The sequence below is a fragment of the Myotis myotis genome, unplaced genomic scaffold (assembly GCF_014108235.1).
Source record: "Myotis myotis isolate mMyoMyo1 unplaced genomic scaffold, mMyoMyo1.p scaffold_m19_p_2, whole genome shotgun sequence".
In the NCBI taxonomy this organism is placed as follows: Eukaryota; Metazoa; Chordata; class Mammalia; order Chiroptera; family Vespertilionidae; genus Myotis; species Myotis myotis.
The window spans coordinates 174,867,068-174,883,595 of NW_023416324.1; the positions used below are offsets into that span (position 1 = coordinate 174,867,068).

At 46.1% G+C, this 16,528-nt stretch overlaps 1 protein-coding gene across 5 annotated transcripts in view; it reads left to right on the top strand.

The window, feature by feature from the left end:
* Positions 1–16,528, top strand: part of ABCC5 (ATP binding cassette subfamily C member 5) — an 86,873-nt gene that overhangs the window by 48,293 nt on the left and 22,052 nt on the right. For all 5 annotated transcript variants that reach the window (XM_036347845.1, XM_036347847.1, XM_036347846.1 and 2 more), the window contains 11 exons: positions 77–148; positions 1,348–1,472; positions 1,592–1,664; positions 3,491–3,694; positions 4,556–4,699; positions 7,922–8,024; positions 10,190–10,374; positions 10,767–10,913; positions 11,205–11,334; positions 13,927–14,080; positions 14,170–14,298. In XM_036347845.1, the coding sequence (XP_036203738.1) occupies positions 77–148; positions 1,348–1,472; positions 1,592–1,664; positions 3,491–3,694; positions 4,556–4,699; positions 7,922–8,024; positions 10,190–10,374; positions 10,767–10,913; positions 11,205–11,334; positions 13,927–14,080; positions 14,170–14,298 (1,466 nt within the window). The remainder of the gene's footprint in view (positions 1–76; positions 149–1,347; positions 1,473–1,591; positions 1,665–3,490; positions 3,695–4,555; positions 4,700–7,921; positions 8,025–10,189; positions 10,375–10,766; positions 10,914–11,204; positions 11,335–13,926; positions 14,081–14,169; positions 14,299–16,528) is intronic.

Sequence of the window (16,528 nt, forward strand, 5' to 3'; positions counted from 1 at the left end):
AAGAAATAGGAAGTTCCTAGAGGTGAGTGGTCAGTAGTCTTTTAATGACCTTCCCTCTCGCTCTGTTTTTTCCCAGGGTAAACTGGTTGGAATCTGTGGCAGTGTGGGAAGTGGAAAAACCTCTCTCATCTCAGCCATTTTAGGCCAGGTAAGATTTTGTTATTGTCCTTGGCATTTTTTGCTTCTTTCTCTGGACTTTGCTTAGCAAAGGCCTCAGAAAAACTGAATTTATTTCCTGGAGAGGATCAGGAAAGGTAGAAACAAAATGAACCCTTCATCTGCATCTCCCTGCTCCAACCCCATTCCCCACTACATTGCCACCCCTTCACAGCATTGAATCTGAAGGGAGCTGAGCGATCACCTGTATGTGTACACTGTATATTACAGTGTTTGAGAGAACAAGCTTTATGTGCAAGGACTGCACAGACTGGTCAGTGAAACTTTGTTCCAAGTTATAGCATCCCTCACGCAAGACAAATTGTCAACAATCAGTCCAAAAAGGAACCCAGAAACAAGGTAAAATGGGGAAATCAATTCATATCAATTACCATGACTGAAAACAATTCCAGGTGAACAGGTCACCATGCAGTTTCTTCATGTTGGAGGGGAGGGTTCACCATCATTGTATGGATACTCTGTAATACCAGTTGAGGTCGAACTGGAATTTTCCCCCCTTTGATCCTCATTTTTACAGAAGCAGCTGATCTAGCTAGTAGCCTGGATTAATTCTGTAGATGAGTTGGCCTGCCCTAAAATCGAGGCTGTAAATCCTTACAGCATCCTCCCCAGGGGATTCTGAAAGGGCCTTCCGCTTGTGCTTCCCTTAATTAAAACCATTTGCCTTTAGAACAGTGGTTCTCAACCTTGGCTGCACATTAGAATCCTTTTAAAATCCTGATTTCTGGGCCTCATCCTCCGGAAATTCTGTTTCTTTGTTATGGGGTGGGGCCACAACATTAGTAACAAAGAAAGAGAATTTCCGGAGGATGAGGCCCAGAAACCGGGATTTAAAAAAGATTCCCAGGTGATTCTAATGTGCAGCCAAGGTTGAGAACCACTGCGTTAGAAAGAAAGGATGTAAAGTAGCCCATAGGTTGCTGAATGAAGTGTTGGTTCATTCAAGTCATGGGTTGTCTGGGCTCCCATCGCACATAAGCAAGGAGACCTTTGATTTTCTTTGCTGCTGAAGCTCCCTGTGGAACAAAGGTGGGGTCTGGTTTTGGGTCCAAAAAGCAACCAAGGAAACTGCCAAAACTTTCAACTTCATTGTGGAATGTGGGGGGTTCTGTTGGCTTTAGGGGGATGGCTTTGCATTGTGATGCTATTGGATGGTGTCTGTCCCCCTAGATGACACTTGTAGAGGGCAGCATTGCAGTCGGCGGAACCTTCGCTTATGTGGCCCAGCAGGCCTGGATCCTCAATGCCACGCTGAGAGACAACATCCTCTTTGGGAAGGAATTTGATGAAGAAAGGCAAGGAATGCTTGGTTTCTGTCATGCTTTCTGTCTAGGCTGTGTGAGATGCAAGGCACCCAAGCCACAGGCTCAACTCCAACCATGTCCCTGACGCTAGGTCTCTTTATCTTCTTCAGATACAACTCTGTGCTGAACAGCTGCTGCCTGCGGCCTGACCTGGCCATTCTCCCCAACAGTGATCTGACTGAGGTACAAGCCTTCTGCTCCTGATGGGGGCGTGGGTGTAGCAGAGAGCATCCTGGGAGATGAGTGCAGGGCTCTTCTGGAGTCACCTCCTAGGAGTGCATCTTAAATGCGTAGGAGAAAAACCTACACAGATCCACTTTCACTGGTACTTTATGTTAGGAAAGCATTTATGCCTTGGGGGCAGGCATATCAACACTACCTGCTTTAAGCATATAAATATTTCATATGTCAGGTGGATTTTATTTTATTTTTTTAAAATATTTTTTATTGATTCTTTACCGAGAAGAAGGGAGAGGGATAGAGAGTTAGAAACATCGATGAGAGAGAAACATCGATCAGCTGCCTCCTGCACACTCCCCACTGGGTATGTGCCCGCAAGCAAGGTACATGCCCTTGACCAGAATCGAACCTGGGACCCCTGAGTCTGCAGGCCGACGCTTTATCCACTGAGCCAAACCGGTTAGGGCTGTCAGGTGGATTTTAAACAAAATCCCATTTTTGGTTCAGAGTTTGTGTTTTCTGCACTACTCATTTTTAAAACCATGAGTCAAGCATGTGCACATTGAGCTTCTTCCCTGAACCTCATTCTGCCAACCTCCTTGCTCAGATGCACTCTGTAGAGAGCCCTCTCCCATTAGAAAGAAAGAGACCGCTGCACAAATCCCTTTCTTTGGTTCTCTGCCCTGGAGCAGTTTCCAGAACTGTGTCTTTGGAACTGGCTTTTTGAGTCCTGAGACATCTCCCATGACCTGCCCCGGAGGTCTGTGGGCCTGGCACTTGTGTTTCAGCTGACTTCAGTTAAATCCCTCAGGTTTTATGAATGGTTTAATTAGTTCACCGGCTCTCAAATCAAGGTGCCCAGATCAGCAGCATTCGGTGACACAGGGAACTTGTTAGAAATGCAAGTTATTAGGCCCCACTCCAGACCTCCTGAATCAGAAACTCTAGGGGTGGGGCCCAAAAACCTGTTTTTACAAGTCCTCAGGTAATTCTGATACCTGCTCAAGTTTGAAAACCTTTGCATTAACTGAATGTTTTTTTAAGGACAAGATTTTTTTAAAATCACAGGGCCCATTACCATTTTACAATGAATGTATTCACTTGTCCATTTAGTAATGTTTAATCAGGTGCCTGTTGTGTGCCAGCTGCATGTGCAGACACTTCTGGGTGTTGGGAATGTAAAGGAATAAGACAATAACTTGCACCCTCAGAAAGCTTAAGTGGAGAGGATCAGACACCCACACATGAGGCTCAAAACAAGCTGATGAGAAAGAATCCCTTTCTTTTGAGTGTTAGTAAGGAAGAGATGGGGAAGGATTTTCAGAGGAGAGGATGCCAGAACTGAGCAGGAATAGAACAGGAGAAGGTGTGACATTAGTCATGTGTGTTCATGATATATCCACAATTTAATGGCTTCTGTCCCAGGGTGTGCCTGGAGATGCTGGGAACCTGCTTTGTATGCCAAGTTTGGTTGTTTAAATTCTATCCTTCAGGGCTTTTGAAGAGTTCAAGGAAGGTTGTTCATGGTTAGCTTTATGTTTTGGAAAGCTCATTCTGCCCATAGAGAATGGGCTGGAGTAGGGTGTCCAGGGGGTGGCAAGGCCAGATGAGGATTGATTAGTAACCAGATGATTGTGGGAGCGAAGGAGGTGTCTAGGCCGACTCCCCCCCTGTGGGCCCTGGAGGATCATAGTGGCCACTCATCCAGGCGGGGAATTCAGTAGAAGATGCCGCTTTGGGTGGAGGAGAAGAGTGGTGACTGGGGTAGTCACTAAACCCAGTTCTGGACTTGAGCTGGCGGCTCCACTATGCTTTCTGGGCTCCTATAGATCGGCGAGCGAGGAGCCAACCTGAGTGGTGGGCAGCGCCAAAGGATCAGCCTTGCCCGAGCCTTGTATAGTGACCGGGACATCTACATCCTGGATGACCCCCTCAGTGCCTTAGATGCCCATGTGGGCAACCACATCTTCAACAGTGCTATCCAGAAGCACCTCAAGTCCAAGACGGTTCTGTTTGTTACCCACCAGCTACAGGTATGGTGCTTTCTTCCTTCCCCAGGCCACCCACTGTGTCCTGAGAAATCAGACAAGAAGGGGGCTTGGTCCTTCTAGGTACCCTGTGGTCTTCTAGAAGTTCCTGGAACCATCAGTGTTCATTTCCTCAGCAAATAGCCGCCTGGCCCATGGTAGCAATAAAGCTCGTGGTACCCCTGTACCAGGTTGGCTATCTGCATCAGAGATCCTTGCAGCATGTTAGCTTTTACATATAAATCAGTAAGTGAAGGAAAGGGTAGGTAGAAAATAGAGTTTGAGTATGAGATAGTGTGGAAAGCTTTATGTTAATTTAAGCAGGAACTGTTCAGGGAAAGCAAGGTCTTCTCCCTCTGTCACTCCATGACAAGCAGCCACTTTGGAGAGCAGGTCAAGAATGTTGCCATCTATTTTGCATATGTTGTCAGGTTTGGGGGTTCACTCCCATCCTGCCACAGAAAGTCAGTAATTGTGTGTACTTCTGACTGTAGTAACAGGGTGAAGCCTAATGCAAGGCTCCTGTGGCTCCACCAGGAGATTTATGTCAAAAACTGGAGGAACTGTACTGGGAACTACATCTCAATAAACTAGAGCAGAGGTTCTCAGCCTTGGCATTGTTGACACACTGGGCCACATAGCTCTTTGATGTGGGGCGCTGTCCTAGGCCTCCCTGACCTTTGTCCACTCAATGGCCAGTAATACCCCTCTCCCCAATTATAACAACCAACAGTGTCTCCAGATATTGCCAGATGTCCCCTGGGGGCTCAATCGCTTCTAGGTGGGAAGTGCTAGACTAAGGTAGGGGTGATTGGAATATTTGCACAAATATCAGTAACACTGTGTCATCCCTGCCTTTGTCTCTAGTACCTGGCTGATTGTGACCAAGTGATCTTCATGAAAGAGGGCTGTATTACAGAAAGGGGCACCCATGAAGAACTGATGAATCTAAATGGTGATTACGCTACCATTTTTAATAACCTGTTGCTGGGAGAGACGCCCCCAGTTGAGGTAAGAGTTATGTGGCATTTATGCATCTCTCCTTTCTAGCAAGGGAGGCATGACCTTATTGAGGGTTGACCGGTCTCAGCTGAGTTCGGTGCCTGTGTTTTACTGGCAGAGCCCTATTTTCTGATGACCAGACTGCTGTGCTTTGGCTCACATACTAGTACTACTCTAGGAGAGCAGGATTGTGGGGCTGGTGAGCCAAGGACTTCTGTCAATGAGGACTTATTAATGAGGTCATGACAGGGAGAACAATATGGGTTCTGTGTGTTGTCAAAGTAAGATACGCCCAAACCTGTAGAGAATTCTTATGAATTTATTTGAGCCAAACTGATGACATTGCTGGGAAGCAAGATTTCAAATGCTCTGGAGAATGTCAGTTTGTAGATCCTTTTATACATTTGGAATTAAGGAGGGAACGTAAGGAAGATTACATGGAGGTGGGAAAAAACAGGGCAGGGATTAGATTACGTGACTGTTAACAAGAGGATGTGCTCTGTTGAGGGTGGTTAAGCTTTAGAGGGGTCTGGGAAAAGGGATTACTCTGGCATTTCAAAGGTTTATTAACCGACATGCACAAGAATAGGGCTTGCTTAAGGCAAAGATAAACCTTCTACTAAAGAAGTTCTAGGCCTGGGGCACCTCTACCCACCGTGACCTGTCCAGTTAGGGATTAATGTTTAGATCACCCTGAGGGGTTACTTTCATATGAAGCTCCTTTTTCAATAAACAAGTGAATAAGGAACCGGGGAAGAGAAATTCATCATTGCATACCTTTGAAAATGATCCGTGGTACCCTGGCTGCTGACTTTTCACTCATTAACTGACAACTATTATGTCCTAATTACTGGATTATGTCATCCTATTTTAGTCATTTAAACAGAGTTCTGTGACAAAATATGATTATCTCTTACCTTTACAGCTAAGGAAATGGAAACTCAGAAAAGTTAAACAGCTTGCTAATGTTAAACCACAAAATTCAACCGTGTAAATTTGAAGATCTAATAGGCTTTATCAAATGATTTGTGAATCAGACAGCGTCCCTTCTAGCAACTAGAAGGGCAGAAAGAGAGTGGGAAGAAGAGATTTAAAAAGTGGATTATTTCAGGCGAAGTCATCTTCCCTTTAGGGGAAGATAGGGGGCCTGAAGAGGCAGGTTACTTCACTAGTGTAGATCAGGAAATTCCAGACTGAGGGATTTAAAATTGCACTCCTGGGAGAGGCTGAAACTGCAGTCAGGTTAGGTACTAAGTCTTGGTGTGGCTTAGCAAAAGTGACTCCATTTTGAGCCTTTTTTTTAAAAAAAATACTAACAAGGGCACTTTGACTCTAAAGTGCTCTTTCTGGCATGCTGCCTGCCCCCTGTGGCAACACAGAAAGATGGCAGCTTTCCATGGCTTTACTCTCGGCTCCAAGTTAGGCAAGTCCAAGGGAGTACTTACTTAGAGCTTGCCAAATCGCCTGTTCTTCCTTCTTGCCAACCTGCTCTCACGAAAAGTCCTTATTCTGTGGGCACCTTGGGTCCTAGGAGTACACTCAGGCTGGGCTATAGGCTATTTCTTAGCTACCAGATCATTTTGATGTCTGTGAGGCTAAAAGCAGGCGGTTATTGGGATCTTTTCTGGGAGTCGTTGCGTTTCATCCTGTTTGATTTCGGGTGCAGTACAACTGTTCAAGACCAATTTGTTTTCTGCCTTTTGGAATAACTCAAGTATTATTCCAAGTGTCATCGGTAACTTTCATAGAGACACCCTAAGGCAGATTTGGATTTATGATCTCTCCCTGTGACCCTCAGAGTACTTACTCTTCAGATCATTTCCTCCTCACTGTAGATTCAGAGGAAAATGAGAAGAGAATCTAAAGTACGAAATGTCCAAGGGACAATAATAGACTTGGACGGTCTGTGAGTTGTAGCGGAGGAGCACACTTTCAGTTTGTCACCTAAGTCTCCTGAGCTTCAGTTTCTCCGTCTTACAAATGGAGATGGCATCTGCCTCTTAGAATTGTTGCATCAGTTAAATGAAATAATATGTAATGCTCTTACCCTAGTAAGTGGTCAGCAAATGGACGTATTCTCTTTAGACCAGCAGTCACCAAGCGGTGGTCCGTGAAGTCCAAAAGGTTGGCGACCGCTGGTTTAAGGAAACCTTTGTAGCAGCAGTCGCCAACCCGTGGTCCCGCGGACCACTGACAGTTCATGAGGTCTGAAAGGTTGGCGACCACTGCTTTAGACAGTGCCTTTGTGCATGTACTGCACTAAATAAAGAATTTAGGGTCTTGTGACGAGATAAGAGGAACTTGGAAAGGAGAGCGTTAACTGGTTGCTAATCTCCTGGGTTCAATTTGATGCACGTTTACTAAGCTCCTCTGTGCCCTGTTATGGGAAGTTCTGAGTGTTAGGCCCTGTGGAGTTCTAACCACGAGTGAGATGTCATCTCCCTCCTGAGGGACTCACGGTCTCAGGGAAGACCAGTGCACCATGCTCTTCACCAGGTCCAATTTACAGCCACTGTGCTGTCATGGAGTGCTACTAACAAAGTGCCTGGGGGAGGGGGGGTGTGGGGGCTGAACTCGATTCTAGACAAATCTGAGTTACCTCAGGGAGGGTGTAAGATTTTAATCTGTTTGAATGAGGACAACTGTGACGTGTTGGGACGAGAGGAGGGCTTTCCAAGTGAAGGACCAATGTGAACAAAGGGGAGGTCACAGTGATACAAGGAATGGCAGGAAACCCAGTTTGGCGTGAGAGTGGGAGCCCCAGGAATGGAGAGGGGCTTGCAGTTAGGCTGGGGCCAGGATGTGGAGGTCTTACAGAACCAGGCTGAGGAGTTAGAGGCTCTCCTCTGGTCGCAGCGGGAAATGATCAGCCCTCTGGTTTTATTTAGGGATGTGGGGATCAGAGGTGGGAGGAATGGAAATGGCCCAGCCTTAATACTTGGGACAAGTTGGAGTGGATGAGAACATAAAGCCTACTGTGTTTGGAATTAAAGGTCTTCAGTGACTTTGGGAGGGGCGATGTCAATGGAATAAAAGTGTAGGAACCCAGAGCTTAAAGATTGAAGGAGCTGAGGAAGTACAAGAAATGAATATAGGTGGTCCTTTTAAGAAGTTGGAAGGATTGCTGTTCAGTAATACCAGCAGCTTGACATGATTCTCTCATATGTCGCGTGGACATTTGTCTGAATGGCCATATCATAATTGGAGACACTTTTTTTTTTTAAATATTAGATTAATTCAAAAAAAGAAACCAGTGGTTCACAGAAGAAGTCACAAGACAAGGGTCCCAAAACAGGATCAGTAAAGAAGGAGAAAGCAGTGAAGCCAGAGGAAGGTAATGACCTTTTTTGAGATTTGTCATTAAAGTATATCAGAAATTATGCCCTGTGGTAACCCATGATGTTTGATAAGACTGTGGGTGTTTGATAACACTGTGTGTGGTAGAGTACCTGGCCTGATATGCCCGGAACAACAGCATTCTTATGTAGTATCAGGAGACTGTGAGGCACCTTCTGTTTGCTTCAACAGACCAAGGCAACAAGAATGGCCTTTGGTCCCATCCCTTCCTGTGCAGGGTGGGGTCAGGTACAGGTAATTATAGCTGAATCATCCTGAGTATGAAAAAAGGGGAAAGATATACCCGTCCTTCCGTGATTCACCTGTGCTTTTTAAAAATCAGTGCCCACCACGGCAGAGGTAGTCCAGCTCCAGGGACGCCTGCGTTCTCCCTGTTGGAATGGGGCGCTTCTTGGAGATGCCCCAGCACTGTGGCGAGGTCCCCCCTGGGTTTCTCCCACCGACTTTCCTTGTCCAGAGTCCTGTTCTTTCAACCCTTTATCTTATCAATTGAAACAAATCTTGGGAGTTAGAAAAGCAATTTACAATACTTCAGGTTTCTTCACCTTGGTGAATTTTAAGCTGCAAGTCAGTCCCCACTCCCCCCCCCTCACCCCCCTCAAAAAAAGAACGCAGTCCTGGTTTAAAGCTCTTTTTCTGTTGTATCATGTCCTCACCTGAGGTTTTGAATCTGAGGTTTTGAATCCTGGGTTTGCCTGTTTTCACTTCCTGGGTCTTAAAACTGCAGCAGGTGTTTGGTGTTAGGAGTGGACTGTCCTGGTTTACCACTCCCTGCCTCTTCTTTCTTTTAATAAACCAGGTAACAATTTTGAATTCAGGTGTGATTTAAGATAGCTTACTCACACGCACTAAACAAACACAGCCCAGCCGAGCCGTGTCAGTTCCTGCCAGAGGCAGTTCAGAAAGCCAGAATGTCCTCAGGGAGCATTTGTTCTCTGCAGAGCCGCCAATCTGGAGACGGGCAACTGTTAAAGTGCTCCAGGCCTGTGTGGCTTGCTCCACACAATTCAAAGAGTGTGATGAAGAGGAAGAGGTGTCCTGTGGGGCATCAGTCACCTGACCCTGCCAGGGAACCCCTGGGTGCTACCTTTGAATCTTGTCTGCCCCTACGTAGTCACCACGTCCTACTGAACTTACTCCCAAGACTCCATCCCTATTGCCACGACCCGGTTCTGGCCTTTATCATCTCGTACCTAGGTACACCCCTGTCCGTCCTCCATGCAGGCAGCTGGGCAATAGAGTTGAAAACAGGAAGCCAACCAACTCACCTTCCTGCATGGAGTCTTCAGTGGCCTCCTCCCATTGTCAAAGCAGTGTTTTCCAGCCTTTTTCCCTGATATGGCACACACAGAAAATGCCATTGTTTGCATGTGACGCTGGGGTGCATGGAAGAGGCTGCTCGCTGCCAGAGGTCACTAGACTGGCCATCCTAGGCCCTTCTAGCCCAGTAGGGCTGGGAGTCAAATCTCCACACACCTGTAGCCCATTCTCGAGAAGTTCTTGCCTGAAGGGTAATGTTCGGGTACCTCTGACAGAGCACAGCCTGCCTAATCCACCTGGTCCCTTGCCACTCCACCGGCACACACACTGCTCAGGCTGCGCTGGCGTGGTTGTCTGACTTCCTGTCCTGCTGTTTCCACGCCTGTGTGCTGCTGCTCACGTATCTCTTCTGCCCTTTATCCCCCCAACTGGCCGACTCTGGCTTACCTTCAAGGTGCTATATGGACTGCACATAAAGTCCTCCCTGAAACCTCCCTGCTAAGCACTGCACAGCTTCCCCAAGTCGGTTAGCTATACCTCCTGGGCGTCCCATGCTGCCCTGCATGTAGCTCTAGCATTGCATTTAACACATTTTATTAGCATTATGTGTTTATTTACCTGTCTGTCCTACCAGACCGTGGAAGGACCCTCAAAGGCAGGAACCTGGTCTTACTTGTCTTGACTATTCCAGGGTCTCATCCTGGGCCTGTTTATAGGAGGTGCTTAATGAATGAATGCTTCTGATAAAGAGGAAGTAATTCTGAACTAGAGTAGAGCCCCGTGAAGCTATAGGCTCTTTGATTTTGCTCTTCTATATAGGTGCCTTCATTTTGGAAAAGTAGCTTTTTCTTTTAGAGTTCATGTTTCTGTTTTCTCCCCTAGGGCAGCTGGTGCAAGCGGAAGAGAAGGGGCAGGGGTCCGTGCCGTGGTCAGTGTACGGTGTCTATATTCAGGCTGCCGGGGGCCCCTTGGCTTTCTTGTTCATTATATCCCTCTTCACATTGAACGTGGGCAGTATCGCCTTCAGCAACTGGTGGTTGAGTTACTGGATCAAGGAAGGAAGTGGGGTAAGGTTCCTCATTAATGGGAAAATTACATGTCTAAGAACATGGCCATCTCTCCATATTCCCTGGCCATTCTTAAGGAAACTAGTTTTCGATTAAAAGACACAATGAACAGGGGTCATCCAGGATGAAAAAGAGGGGTCCCTAATGTAACCTCACAATACAGTTGCTCCCTGACCAACTCAAGACGCAGTAGAGCTTATCGTAGCACACCTGTGGGCTGTCTGCCCTCGTCCATTAGAAAAGAGTGAAGGAGGGACAAAGCCCTCCTTGTGTTTGCCACACCAGGTCCCAGAGTCTTTATTCTGCGCCCTCCCCTGAGCTGAGAGTGGCCCTAAGCAGGGTTCCTGGACATCCCTGGGAGTCTTGCCTCACAGAGCCCTGCCTCCAAACAGAACAGCACAGTGAGCCACGGGAACAGGACCTCCGTGAGCAGCAGCATGAAGGACAATCCTCACATGCAGTACTATGCCGGCATTTACGCCCTCTCCATGGTCGTCATGCTGATCCTGAAAGCCGTTCGAGGAGTGGTCTTTGTCAAGGTACGCAGTGGTGGCCTCTGCTCCTGCTCACCCAGCTGACTGGTCAGGCCTCGCCCAGCCTGTCCCAGGTTCATCCTGAGGAGGGAGCTCCTTTGAGACACAGTGGCCTCCACTGGAATGACCTGTATCCCATCAGCCCCAGCCTTTTCCCATTAGCCACCTCCTCCCTCCGTGGCCATGTGCCCCTCTCCAGTTTTGGGAGTGGACGGCCTGTGGAGGAGGGACTGAGCCTGCCTGAGTGCCGGGTCCCCGGGCCCCCGGGCCCTGCTCACTTTGCACTCTGCTCCGCAGGGCACGCTGCGAGCCTCCTCCCGGCTCCATGACGAGCTCTTCCGAAGGATCCTTCGAAGCCCTATGAAGTTTTTTGACACCACCCCCACGGGGAGAATTCTCAACAGGTTTTCCAGAGACATGGATGAAGGTATTTCTCACCATGGTTCTCGATGCTCTCCAGCCTTCTAGTTGGCATTCCCCGATAATGCAGGTCTGTGCAGCCATACACTCTGAGAGCACAGTGGCTGCTCATGCTGGTACCAGGAACATTTTAGTTTTGGCATTTTCTTCAGGTTGCAACTTATCTATATATATAAAAGCCTAAATGACCAGCCAACTGGCTGACTGATTGACTGTCTGACTGGTAGCTATGACTCATACTGATCACCAGGGGACAGATGCTCAACGCAGGAGCTGCCAAGCTGTGGTGATTTGGTAGCTGTGGTTCTCGGGTGACGCACCCGGAACCAGAGAGGAGGAAGCCCGATTTCAAGGTGCATCACCCGAGAACCACCTTCTTGCAATCGGGGACCCCTCGGGGGATGTCAGAGAGCCGGTTTCGGCCCGATCCCCACAGGCCAGGCAGAAGGACCCCACCAGTGCATGAATCCGTGCACCGGGCCTCTAGTATTTAAACAAAAGCCACATCCTATTTTTCACGTTTCATCTAAGTTTTCATTCGATCTTATTTTAACCTGAAACAAATTCAGAGGCTTGAGTTAGTATAAAGGCTTTGGACCTTTGAGGGTCATTTGAGATTCCAAAACATTTATTTGGAGGGCGGTCCGTTGCTTTTTGGACACCTTCAGCCTCTGGCAGGTTTTCTGGATGCTGCATGGGCTGTGCCAGCACCAGAACTGAAATACTGCCCAGAGCCCAGACTACTAGTAATGCCACCTGTTATTTATTGAGGGCTTCCTGGGCGCTGAATGTCCTACAGGCCCTGTCCTGGTCCTCATGGCCGCCCTACACGGTGGGTATTGTTTCACCCATTGAATACATGAGAAAGCTGGGGCCTAGAAAGGTTAAATAACTTGCCCAAGATTGCACAGCTATCAGAGAGCAAAGTGGGAATTGAGCCCAGATCTTTTTGACCCAGAGCTAATGTTTTTGCTGCACTGTGTTGCTTCCATCGAGGAGTTTATTACAGGTGCTGATAAGCAGTGTAAAGCCATGGCCACAGGTAGCAAGAGCTCAAGACCATCACTGACACACAGAACTGATGCATAACATGATCCCATTTCTGTTACACACACACACACACACACACACACACACGGAGAAAAGACTGAAATTTAAAAAATCAGTGGCATCAATATATCTGAGAGTTGTATGAAAATACTCCAATCCCTCTCCCCTCCAAAAAAAAAGGTAGGGGGAGGAGATAGTCAAAAAGGAGATGAAGAAAATGTTGATAACTTTTCGAGTTTCTATACTCTTGACTTTTGGTTATGTTTGACTTTTCATCATGAAAATTTTCTTTTTTTTAAATTTGTCTTTATTGTTGAAAGTATTACAGATGTTCCTCTTTTCCCCCCATTGGTCCCCTCACCCCCCACTCACCCATCCCAAGCCTTCACCCACACTATTGTCTGCATCTATGGGCTATGCGTATAAGTTCCCCGGTTCATCTCTCCCCACCCAACCTCACCTTCCCTCTGAGATTCGCCAGTATGTTCCATGCCTCTATGCCTCTGGATCTATTTTGTTAACTGTTAACAGCAAATTCATTGTTTTTGGTGAGAATGAAGATTATGTGTAATCTTTCTTTGCATATTTTCAAAATATTTTATAACAAGCATATATTACTTTGTAAAAGGAGGAAGTATTTAAAGGGGTTGGGCAACATAGTGAGTTAAAAAGAGGGCATATCGCCCTAGCCGGTTTGGCTCAGTGGATAGAGCGTCGGCCTGCAGACTGAAGGGTCCCGGGTTCGATTCCAGTCGGGGGCATGTACCTTGGTTGCGGGCACATCCCCAGGAGGCAGCTGATTGATGTTTCTCTCTCATCGATGTTTCTGGCTCTCTATCTCTTTCCCTTCCTCTCTGTAAAAAATCAATAAAATATATTAAAAATAAATAAATAAAAATAAAAAGAGGGCATATGCCTGGCCGGCGTGACTCAGTGGTTGAGTGTCGAGCTATGAATCAGGATGTCACTGTTGGATTCCCAGTCAGGGCACATGGCCAGGTTGTAGGCTCGATCCTCAGTATGGGGTGTGCAGGAGGCAGCTAATCAATGATTCTCTCTTAATGATGTTTCTATCTCTCTTTCCTTCTCCCTTCTTATCTGAAATCAATAAAATATTTTTTTTTTAAATGAGGGCACAGGGAGGAAACAATACTTATATTTTCTTGGGACAAGAAAAATTAGAGCAATTAGGTCTCTAGATTTTTATTTATCTTTTATCAGACTGTTTAAAAGGCAACACACAGATATTAGATAAGATTTTGGGGAATGCCTGGCCTGCATGGCTCACTGGTTGAGCTTCGACCTATGATCCAGGAGGTCATGGTTCGATTCCTGGTCCGGGCACATGCCTGGGTTGCGGGCTTGATTCCCAGTGTGGGGTGTGCAGGAGGCAGCCGATCAACAAGTCATTGTTAATGTTTCTCTCTCTACCTGTACCTTCCTCTCTGAAATCAATAAAAATGTCTCTTTGTTCTTTTAAGTTTGGGTTCCGTGTTTCCAGTTTGCTGATCCCCGCAGCCTGACACTTGTTTCTTTACGGTTTCCCCAGTCGATGTGCGCCTGCCCTTCCAGGCTGAGATGTTCATCCAAAATGTCATCCTGGTGTTCTTCTGTGTTGGGATGATCGCAGGGGTTTTCCCATGGTTCCTGGTGGCAGTGGCGCCCCTTGTCATTCTCTTTGCAGTTCTGCACATTGTGTCCAGGTAAAGTGGAAGGGTTCGTGTCTTCCAGGGCAGAGGGTGGAGCCAGAGTTGCTGTCCACCCTCTGACCCAGAACTCCTTCTCTCTCCAGGGTCCTGATTCGCGAGCTGAAGCGTCTGGACAATATCACGCAGTCACCTTTCCTCTCCCACATCACATCCAGCATACAGGGCCTTGCCACCATCCATGCCTACAACAAGGGGCAGGAGTTTCTGCACAGGTAAGCGCTGAGGGAGGCCAAAGGGCTCAAAGCAGAGCCAGCATCCCTGAATTTAATCAGAGTCAAGAATAGGGGATTATAACGCTCATCACCAGTGATTTAATTGTCTCTGATTAAAGTTCACTTGCTTGGTGGAACTCCCCTCTGAGCAAACAAGAAGACAAAAACACAGATTTGGAGTCGGTTGGCTTTTGGTCCTGAATGACCATATTGGGAGGAGTTTTGTCGTTTTTTTGGCACTGTAAAAGACAGTCATTGATACTAGACTGACATTTTATTTGGTTGAACATTGTTTATATGAGATTTTTATGTACCTAATCATTGTGGAGATTTGTATTAATGAGATTAGAACTAACTCAGTGATTTCCAACATGGAGCACACGCCCCACAGGGGGCAATTTGATTATTAAGAGGGGATTTCGAGAATGAGTTATTAACAGTGAATTTTTTGCATTCCTTATGATTCTAGGGGCCTCATAAACAGTATATAAATATATATTGACATATTAATGCATTTCAGTCATCTATTATATGTTTTGAAACTTTATTTGCTATTTTTTCATATCACGTCATACTATTATTTTTTTAACAATTTCTTAGTGATTTCTCCCTCAGTACTTCAACTGTCCTTTCATTCCTTTATTTTCCTCTTTCATGGATACCGTGTTCTTTGGAAACTTCTTTAGACCAAGTTAATGGCCTTTTAGGCTTCTTCCACATGAATAGAAGTTCACTTTTTGAATAATAAGAATTATATGGGGGGCATCAGGATTTTAGAGATGCTTAGGTGGGGCATGGCCAAAAAAGGCTGGGAACCACTGAACTAACAGAGTCATTCAACAGAGGACTGGTTAAAGGAGCTGCAGTATCCTCCTAGAGTGGAATATTGTGTGGCCCTTCAAAAACTGAGACAAGCCCTGCCGCATAGCTCAGTTAGTTAGAGCATCATCCCAAAATGCCAAGGTTGTGGGTTCGATCCCCGGTCAGGGCACATACAAGAAGCAACCAATGAATCCGTAAGTAAGGGGAACAACAAAATGACGTCTCTCTCTCCTTCCCTTCCTTTCTCTCTCTCTCTCTAAAATTAATAAAACAAAACCCAAAACAAATGAACAACAGCAAAAAAAACATGAAGCAGCTCTAAAGGTACTGAATTAGAATGATTTCCAAGATATATTAGTGAAAGAGCAAGGCACCGATGTGTGTATGCTATTCTCCCTTTTAAGTGTGTTTGTATATATAACATTTAGAATATCTCTGAAAGGATACACAAGAAACTAATAGCCACTGAAGAGGAGAATGGAGTAGCTGGAGAATGGACAGGAGAAAACTGACTTTTCATGGTAGAACTTGTGTACCCTTTAAATAGTCTGTCCTATGCATATATCGTCTATTTCAACAATTAAGCAATTGATTTTTTTTTTTTAAATCTAGAGTAAAAAGATTAGGGTAAGCAATGTAGAAAAATAACCTTAACTTTCAGTGAAAAAGAAGAAAATATACTATGTACAAGTGTGTTTATGCCTGTGTGTGTATATATACATGTACATGTAAGTGCATTGAAAAAATGCCGGAAGGAAATGCAGCCAGATATTAACTCTGGTTTTAACTGGTAAGATTATGGACTTTTGCATTTTTCCCTTTATTGCGTTTTCTAATTTTCTCTAGAGAGCACATATCTTATTGTAAGGAAGAAATGTGATTTTTTAAAAGCAAAGCGCATTTGCTAGAAAGACTTCCTGCTCTGGAATCCTGGTTGTGACTCCAGATGGGGTTCCCCCTGCTCTCTGGGACCCCACGTGACAGCAGTGTCTCCCCTTCTTCACTGGCAAAGGTTGTCTGTGTGTTTTTTTGCTGTGGTTCAGCTCCTGGCTCTTTGTTCCCTGGCCCTGGGAAACAGTACCATTCTGCCCAACGGTGGCATGTCAGCAGCAAGTTCCACTTTACTGTGTTCAGTCTGAGGCTTTCCCTTTCCTGGCTTTGGGCCATTTCTGCAGTTTGCCTTGTAACCTTTCTTTCTTTGAGAAAATGACCCCTAACCTACAACATTTTTTCTGACGTTTAGCACAGCCTCTTTATTTGGTCTCCTTCCCCCTGCTTCCCCTAGGCTGTTAAAGTAGATATTTTCCCCTAACACCTTCAGTATGTTTCTTTGAAAGGGTAAAACTAGAAAACCCCATGTCCTTCTATCTGTGGAGCCTGGAGTACTCCGTACTCTTTAACTTTCTGT